Source organism: Scylla paramamosain, chromosome 41, assembly GCF_035594125.1.
Source record: "Scylla paramamosain isolate STU-SP2022 chromosome 41, ASM3559412v1, whole genome shotgun sequence".
Lineage (NCBI taxonomy): Eukaryota > Metazoa > Arthropoda > Malacostraca > Decapoda > Portunidae > Scylla > Scylla paramamosain.
In genome coordinates this window covers 8,464,584-8,474,466 of record NC_087191.1, presented here as the reverse complement: position 1 = coordinate 8,474,466, position 9,883 = coordinate 8,464,584, and the positions used below count along the sequence as shown (strand labels likewise).

Genomic DNA, 9,883 nt, shown 5'->3' with positions numbered 1-9,883 from the left:
GATAGATAGAGAGAGAGAGAGAGAGAGAGAGAGAGAGAGAGAGAGAGAGAGAGAGAGAGAGAGAGAGGTCAGATCACATGGGTAATCATGTAGAAAACTCTCTTTTTTTCTCTCCCTTTCCCCTCTCCCTTCTCTCCCTTCTCTCTCTCCGTGTCCCTCCCCTCTCTCACTCGTGGATCAATTCTCTCACCTCAACACCCTACTCTCCCTTCTCCCTCTCACCCTGCCACTCTCCCCTCTCAACCTTACCTTACATCTACCTACCTTTAATACTCTCTCTCTCTCTCTCTCTCTCTCTCTCTCTCTCTCTCTCTCTCTCTCTCTCTCTCTCTCTCTCTCTCTCAAACCCATAATTTTCCATGCTGTCACCCTCAAACGCCTCAATTCATCACCCTATCACTTTAAATGTTCACCTTTTCACACTTAAACAAAGTTCACTCATTTCCAGTCTTTTCGTAAGCTTCCCGAACCAATATGACCGCCATGTTGGTAAGCGTCTGAACAAATCAACTATTTTTGTCGGCTAGCAAACGATAAAGGGTGACTGAGGAACTGGTGATGTGTGTTGGTGATGTGTGTTAACCCTTTCCTCCTTAAACACCACAATTATCACCACTACCACGCCCTAAGGCACTGTATTTCATCCTCTTGTCACCCTAACCACTCTCTTTCACCCTAAAGTACCCCAGTTATTATTGCCACACCCTCTTCTTCTTCTGTTAGTGCTCCCTGTTTACGAATCGCATCAGTGTTATTATTGTCACCCTAACTCACCTCACTGTCACCCTGATCACTCCCTGGCACCTTAAAACACTCCAACTTATGATTGTCACACCCTAAGGCACCCTACCTCACCCTTCTGTCACTCCAATCACTCCAACTTATGATTGTCACACCCTAAGGCACCCTAATCAACGCAACTTGCCACTCACCCTAAGGCACCCTAACTCGCCCTCTTGTCACCCTAATCACCCCGACTTACTCACACCCTAAGGCACCCTACCTCACCCCTCGTCACCCTAAAACACCCCAACTGTCACTAACCCATCCTCTTGTGACCCTTATCACCCCAATATACCACTCACCCTGCGACACCCTAACTTATCACCCTTGTCACTCTATCGCCCCCAGCCAGCCTAATGGTGCCCTTCCACAGACTCGTCCTGGGCAGAGTTTGTGTCCCACCCCGTAATGCTGGAGACCAAGGAGCGCTCTGTCTTCATTCACGTGGACATCCCTGGACAGGAGGACGGTGCCAAGGACCTGCCTAACGAGTGAGTGTCCTTCTGTCTGTCTGTCTGTCTGTCTGTCTGTCTGTCTGTCTGTCTGTGTGTGTATGTGTTCGTGTCTTTAACCAGTACTACCTGCTACCTGACTTCTATTTTAACATGCTCGAAGAATAAGTGTCCGCCTGTCTGTCTGTCTGTCTTTCTCTGTGTGTCTTTGTGTTTGTGTCTGTTTAATATTATGCTCTTGGTGATCTGAATTGATATTACCTGACTTATTCTCCCATTGTAATCTAACCTAACTTAATCTAACTTAACGTAACCCAATCTAACCTAATTAAACCTCCCTTCTTTTTATCTCCTTCCTCCTCTTCTCTTCCTCTTCCTCCTCCTCCTGTAGCTTAACCAAATCTAACAACCTAACCTAACTCAGTCTCACCTTGTCTAACCTAACTCAATGATTAAGTTATTTTCTTGTGTCTCACCTGCCTTCGTCTAACTAATATTACCTGAATAACTCTCACTTAATGATTACACACACCTGTCCAAACCCACACACACCTGTATACACCTCCAATAAGTTCATTTTTCTTACTTCATTTTGTGTATACTTTTCACTTAATCCAGTTTATTGTAATGAGTTTACCTGCCCTCACACACCTCTCTCTCTCTCTCTCTCTCTCTCTCTCTCTCTCTCTCTCTCTCTCTCTCTCTCTCTCTCTCTCTCTCTCTCTCTCTCTCTCTCTCTCTCTCTCTCTCTCTCATCTATTTTTCATCCTTATTGTAATTGTTATTTTTCTTTTAAAGTTTCGTGTTTTATATATTCTTTTCAACTAAAATTCATCAACTCTTTATGTTCATCTATTCATCTGTTTCTCAGTTTTATTTCTTATATTTTCGTCTTCATCTTCCTTGCATCATTATTCATCATTATTATGTATTATTATTCTCCGCCTCATAAAATTTCCCTCATCAAAATTTCTTTAAAGAACGACAATAGAATTAAAAGTGGCCCTGTGATTGGCCGGCGGTGAGGCGAGGCGTGCGCTGATTGGCTGCGGCTGACGTGAGAGAAGGGAGAACGAAAGAGTGGAGAGAAAGAAGAGAAAGAGAATGATGGGGAGAAGGAGGAAGAGGAGCGAGGTACGGTAGGAGGAAGAGGAGTGGTGTTTTAGGTCAAGAGGAGATTTCAAAACGGTATCTTCTTATAGTTGAATTTCCTCTTTGAAGATGGAGACACGCATGCGCCGATGTGCGTTTGTTTAGGCCACTCAGACAGGATATTCTCTCTCCCTCTCCCAGTTGCTTGGGCCACTCAGGCAGTGTAATGCAGGCACACTTGCAAAATGTAGAGATTGTAAAAAAAATAATGATAATATTGATACAGATGCAGTAAGAAGTGGCCGGAATTAGTCATAGATAATTGAAAAGACGTGAAATACGATTTATTAGAGTATAAAACCTTGGAATGAAAATAATTGCAAAGGGATTAACCAAAAACAACAAAAAAAAAAATGTGATGATAAACCTAAGAAATATAAGCCGTTGTAAAATAATTATCGTACTTAAAAAAATATATGTTTAAAATATGAAACCTAAAAAAAAAAAGTATAAATTAACGCCAAAAAAGAAACTAACAAACAAAACTAAACAATTAAACAAAATACAAATAAGCAACAAACAAATAAAAAAAATACATCAAAGACAAAACCAAAACGCACCAGAAAAAAAAATAAATAACGCTAATAATTATGAGCTGGCGGCCTTTACACAGCTGAAGGCCACCGAGCGAGCATTATAGAGGCGGCGGGCGGCCCTGGAGGGAGCGTAGAGACACGTGCTGGCCTGAAGTCACGTGTCGAGAGAGAGAGAGAGAGAGAGAGAGAGAGAGAGAGAGAGAGAGAGAGAGAGAGAATAAAGTGAGAGTAGAATATAAAACGTAAAGAAAAGCTACATTCTCTCTCTCTCTCTCTCTCTCTCTCTCTCTCTCTCTCTCTCTCTCTCTCTCTCTCTCTCTCTCTCTCTCTCTCTCTCTCTCTCTCTCTCTCTCTCTCTCTCTCTCTCTCTCTCATGTTGACGGAGTGAATAATGCCTCCACTTCTGCCCCAGGGAGGAAGAATTTGGGTTGAGAGAGACTTAGAAGAGGAGGAGGAGGAGGAGGAAGAGGGAATAGAAAAAAAAGAGGAGGAGGAGGAGGAAGAGGAGATTTTTCAGGATATCTTAGCATCGAGAGAAAGAGAGGGAGTGGAGGGAGGGAGAGAATTGAGAAAAGGGAGGAAAAGAAGGGAATGAGAAAAAGAAAAAGAAGAAGGGAAGGAAGGAAAGATGGATGGGAAGAAACGAAGGAACTGAGAGAGAGAGAGAGAGAGAGAGAGAGAGAGAGAGAGAGAGAGAGAGAGAAATGACTCTTATCTCATTACTGACCACAAGTGTTTCTCTCTCTCTCTCTCTCTCTCTCTCTCTCTCTCTCTCTCTCTCTCTCTCTCTCTCTCTCTCTCTCTTCTTACCATTTTTTTTTATATATTCTCTTTCTTTCCCTTTTTCTTCCTTCCTTCTCGCTTTCTCAATTCCTCCCTCGTTTTCCTTCCTTTCTCTTCTCTCTTCTCCTCCTCCATGCCTTGCTTCACCTTTCTCTCTCCTTTCTTCTTGTCCTCTCCCTCTCCCTCTCCCCTCCTTCCCTCCTCCAGACAGGGCCATTGTACAGAGGGACGCATAAACAAGTGACTGTCTGTTGCGAATGAAAACGGAAGGGTAAACAAAAGAAAATTGAGCGGTAACTTAAAGAAATTGGGTAGGAGTTAGACTAAAAGGGGTGGTTAAAAAAAATAAATAAAAAGGAAATCGAGCGGAAACTTAAAGAAATTGGGCATAAATTAGAATAGAAGAGGAAAATTAAAGTAAATCGGTATAAATTTCAAAAGAAGACGAAACAAAAGGAAAAAGAAAACAACTAGAATGTAAAGTAAGATAAATTGGGGGGAAACGGAACTAAACTAAAATAAATTGACCATAAAATAAGAGAAATAAAAGGGAAAAGGAACTGGAATTACTTAAAATAAATTGATCAGGTAACTAAATGAAAAAAAATAAAAAAAATAAATTGCGGAGAAACTAAATAATAATAATAATGAAAATAATAATCTACCTGAAACTAAAAATAAATAAATAAATAAATAAAGTGACCAGTAACTAAATTAAACTAAAATAAGAAGAAAATTTTACAACGTATAAAAATAAATAATAAGATGAATTAATTGACATGGAAGGAATTACATTAAAAAAAAAAAGGAAGTGAGAAATAAATGAATGACAAATAAAAAGACGAATAGATACATGAATGAAGAAAGTTAGTTAATTATCACTGTTACGTTTCCCTCTGAGTTAAAATCAAATCAAGCAGAACGAAAGACAAAAAAAAATCAGTAACTGAAAAAATAGATGAACAAAACAAACCAGCGGACGAACAGGTGAATAAAATGTAAAAAAGTTCAATCGTTCACTGCTCTTCTGTAAAAAACTAAACAAAAGAGGGGACAGAAAACAAAACTAAACAGAAAATTAATACAAAACCGTTTCTCTCATCCATTGCCTCGCTAGACCCTAAATATGAAACACACCAATAAATAAATAAATAAATAAATAAAAAAAATAAGGAGTTTTGTTATTCATTATTCTTCTGTAGGTAATAAAGAAAGAGACAAAAGATAAAACTAATTTCTCTCTTCACTCATTCCTTCACAAGATCATAAATATGAAACAATACAATGAAAAAAAAATGATAGAAATTAAAAAAAAAAGTTTAATTATTCGTCACTTCCATGAAAGTTAAATAAGAAATAAAATAATAATAATAATAATAGTAACAGTCATAATAATTTCATTCACTGCCTTCGTTCTTGACCATAAATATGAAACACGTCAATAAATAAGTATATAGAAAGAAACGTTCAATAATTCGTCACTCTCTTCCATAGAAATTAAAGAAAAGACAAGATAGTAATAATAATAATAATGATAATAATAATAATAATAATAATAATAATAATAATAATAATAATGATAATAATAATAATAATAACTCATTTACTGCCGTTGTACCAGACCATAAACATGAAAGAAGCCGATAGTAATAATGATAATAATAATAATAATAATAATAATAATAATAATAATAATGATAATAATAAAATATGAAAAAAAGTTAGGTGATTTTTCTCTCATATATAGAAAACGGACAAAAGGAAATAACAAAAAAACTAAGGTGATTTGTCTTTCTCCTCTACTCTCACAAGACCATAAATATGAAACGAACTAATAAAAAATAACAACAAGAAAACTTAGATCATTCGTCACTCATAGAAACTCAGAGAGAGAGAGAGAGAGAGAGAGAGAGAGAGAGAGAGAGAGAGAGAGAGAGAGAGAGAGAGAGAGTAGAATAAATAATTTAATCTTTTTCCTCCATTCTAGACCATAAATATAAAAGAAGCCAACGAAAAAAAAAAAACACGATAGCAAGTAAAATCATCAGTTAGGTACAAATTTAAGACCAATAACATGAGTTTTATGGGATAATTGTATAGGTTCGTCTTTCTCTTCCTCCCCTTCGCCTTCGTCAGTAGAAACCCAGCTCTTATTCTCCCTCTCCCTCTCTATCGATTCCCTCCCCTTTCCCTCTTCCCACTCAGGCGTCAAATTACTCCTTTGTTCCTCTTTTTTTTTTCTTTGTCGCTTTTTCCTCCATTTTTCCCGAAGTTTTCCCCCGTGGCTTCGTCTGGTAAGGAAAGCAAAGGTGGCGAGATGGAAAGACCTGGCGTACGTTTGTTTTGGGGAATGTACGATAGTTTGTCTTTCTTTCTTTCTTTCTTTTTCCCCCGTTTATAGGGAGGGGAAAGATCGGCCACATGTACTGTTTTTTTTTTTTTTTTTTTTTTTTTTTTTTAATATTTTACGATAGTTTTTTTTTTATGTTCTTAAGGAGAGGAAAGATCGGGCGTACTTTTTTTTTTTTTATTTGTATGATAATTTTTTTTTATTTTGTCCATTCTTTTGTAAATAATTTTAGTACTTGTTTGAATAATGATTTTGCTAATTATATCCCACGACAATTTGTTTATTTATGTATTTATTTATCGTCGCTATTCTCACTTTCAGCATTATGTACGAGACCACTTTCATTAATTCCCATCCTGACTATTTTTAATGTTTATATTAAGTTCATTATATACTTTAAAACTCGAGAGTCTGAAGAGCAAAAATACGAAAAAAAAAAGAAGAGAAATACGACAATTTGTGTAACACGTGCAACGCCGCCATATTTCACAACTTTTTTGTAATTTTAAATGTTTATATTCAAATTATTGTGCACATTAAATAAAACTTTTAGAGTCTTTAGAGGAGCAGAGAAGTTATTTTTGCCTTCTTTCTTTTTAAATTTACTTACGTTTTGGAGAGGAAAGTTTGCTTGAAGAGAGAGAGAGAGAGAGAGAGAGAGAGAGAGAGAGAGAGAGAGAGAGAGAGAGAGAGAGAGAGAGAGAGAGTTGCCATTGACGTCATTCTGGCCTTATGACGTCACTGGCAGGCCTTGCTTCGATCTCTCATTCTCTCTCTCTCTCTCTCTCTCTCTCTCTCTCTCTCTCTCTCTCTCTCTCTCTCTCTCTCTGGGATTTGAAAAGAAGGCACTGAGGGAAGCCGACGTGCGTGGGAGGAAGAGGAGGAGGAAGAAATGAAACAAAATATGTAAGAGGAGGAGGAGGAGGCTAGATGATAAAAGACTAAGAGGAGGAGGAGGAGGAGGAGGAGTAGAGATGGATGATGGTGGAATTGGAAGATCTAAAACAAAGGAGAGGGGATTCTCTCTCTCTCTCTCTCTCTCTCTCTCTCTCTCTCTCTCTCTCTCTCTCTCTCTCTCTCTCTCTCTCTCTCTCTCTCTCTCTCTCTCTCAGTAAACAAGTTAATAAATATAAATAGAATTATAAATATGTGTGTATGAGAGAGAGAGAGAGAGAGAGAGAGAGAGAGAGAGAGAGAGAGAGAGAGAGAGAGAGAGAGAGAGAGTCAGTAACCTTAAAGGCGTCGTGTTCCACAAGGAGGAGGAAGTGGAGGAGGAGGAGGAGTAGGAGGGGAAGGAAGTGAGAGGAGGAGGAGGGAAAGGAAGTGAGAGGAAGAGGAGGAGGAAGAAAGTAAGATATATAGAGGACAGTGAAGGAGAGAGAGAGAGAGAGAGAGAGAGAGAGAGAGAGAGAGAGAGAGAGAGAGAGAGAGAGAGAGAGAGAGAGAGAGAGAGAGAGAGAGAGAGAGAGGAAGTGAGGGAATGGAGGTGTAACGATGGAGGAGTGAGGCGTTAAATGAGAGAGAGAGAGAGAGAGAGAGAGAGAGAGAGAGAGAGAGAGAGAGAGAGAGAGAGAGAGAGAGAGAGAGAGAGAGAGAACAACTAACTACAACACACAAACACCTTAATTAACACACCTGCATTTACTAAACATCTCTTATATTCTTCCCTAACCTTCTTATCATATTCACCTTCCTTTCCCTCAGTATATCCAAACACAACATTCTTTTTTCCACCTTTTCTTTCAGTGCACTCAAGCTAATGTATTTTCTTTATCAAACACTGTATTTTTATGTATATCTACCTGTTATAATATTTCCCATTCATATTATTCCATTTATCCTCCTTTTCTTCAGTATATCCCAACAGAAAAACCTATTTCCACCTCTTGTTTCATTGTAGTCAAGGTAATGTATCTTTTATGGCCTCAGACACTGTATTTCTATGTGTATCTATTTATCATATTCATTTGTAACTTTATTATCGTATTTACACATCTTTCCTTCAGTATATTGCAGCTAATGTCCTCTTTTATATATCCCAAAACTGCATTTCTAACCTCTAATGTTTACCGTGGCAGTATTATGGCTATTCCTTCACTTACCCTTAAAATCCAGGTGGCTGCTTGAAACATACTAAATCATTCTATTCCAACTTTAAATCGTACGAAATTAGATACATTTAGACCTGGAATTTTACCGGACACAGCACGCAGTTCATTCATTTTAAGACAGTACCCGTTAAAATTAGTAAAATCATGTATCTTACCCTAAGGAAGAGTATAAGACAGCCATTGGGTTCTGAGAGGCAATTTGTAATGTGTTTTCCTTGCAGAGGCTCCTAGTAATTGTATGTAACCCTTTGACTGGCCACGGGATGATAGTGCTTGTCTTTTATTTATTTATTTATTTTTTATCTTTTTTTCGTATTTAAGCTGAAACTGTTAAATAAAAGTGAAATTATGACCTGAGCTTAAGAGTTTGTTTATGTTTCTTTCGTCATTACGTGTTTCAAAATTTTAGTGTAATCTTGGCCGCCTTTTGTACTGTATTGACTTATAATCTATAGTTAAACAAGTTAAAATATGGCTCAAGATCAAGAGTTTACGTTTTTTTTTTTTTTTTTTTTCTCACACGTCTTTTAAAAATTTAATGTAAACGTTTCCAATATAGCACTGTTTTGACCAATGTAATTTCCTTCTTTGACATGATTAAACTAAGAGTAAAAATTTTAATATGGTTGAAAATTAAGAGTTTGTTAGTTTCCTTTGCTATTACTATTACGCCTTTCAAAATGTTAGTGTATTCTTGGCCATGATAGCACTGTATTGACCTATAACTTTATTTAACCTGAAATATTTAAAATGGAGTGGAAATATGGCTGAGAATTAAGAGTTTGTTCACATTTCCTTTGTTCTCACGTGTCTTTCAAAATTTTTGCGTAATTTGGGTAATCATAGCACTATCTTCCCCATGTCATATCCCCACCAGTCTAAAACTAATCTAAAAAAAAATCAATAAATAAACAAGGAAATTTAAACTTTACATACATTTCCTTCACCATTACGCATCACAAAATCTTACAAATCTTGTCCCTGTAGCACAATCTTCCCCCGTAGCCAGTCACAGGGGTCATGTCAGCACCACCCTTATGTATATCAATGTTTCTCAGCTTCTTGGGTTCTATTTCTGTGTTAATCTGTCTTTGTTTCTCCCTCTCCTTCTTCCCCCAATCACAGGCCGAGGTAGGTGTTGTTTTACTAAAGCATGAACCAATAAGGGACCTTCTTTTCGTTCTCGCTGGGGTAACTTCGCTTTCTCTCCGTTTTCTTTGAGTCTTGTTTCGCTCTTGAGGTTTTCTAAGTATTTTTCGTTTTTGTTTTTGTGCAAGGTTCTCTGTCTCTATGTTTCTGTTTCTTTCTCTGTTTCTCTTTCTCGTCTCTCATCTCTTATATCTTCAAATGTTACTTTTTCCTGTCTTTTTTTCATTGCGATATCAGAAATCTTTGTTTTCTTACTTTTCCTCTGCCTGTCTTGAAATTTTAGCATTTTCCTTTTTTCTTGAGATGTAAGCATTTTTCCTAGTTTTTCTTACTTTCCCTTTTTCATGTACAATTCTCGCTCTCAGAAACTAAAATCATAACTTTTTTTTTCTTTTCAATTTTCCTCATAGTAAATCACCTGCTATTTTCCTGATGATTAAAACTTCCTTCTTTGATTATCGTTTTGTTTTAGTACCCACCTTTCTGCACTGGGTCCTCTCATTCCCTCTCCTCTTCCGCTCTCACCCCGCTAACTCGCTCACAGCTTACGTAGAGTAGATATTTACA

At 37.4% G+C, this 9,883-nt stretch overlaps 1 protein-coding gene across 2 annotated transcripts in view; it reads left to right on the top strand.

The window, feature by feature from the left end:
• The window catches only part of LOC135092926 (uncharacterized protein ZK1073.1-like), a 46,450-nt gene that overhangs the window by 19,712 nt on the left and 16,855 nt on the right, over positions 1-9,883 (top strand). For both annotated transcript variants that reach the window (XM_063991727.1, XM_063991726.1), the window contains exon 4: positions 1,157-1,274. In XM_063991727.1, the coding sequence (XP_063847797.1) occupies positions 1,157-1,274 (118 nt within the window). The remainder of the gene's footprint in view (positions 1-1,156; positions 1,275-9,883) is intronic.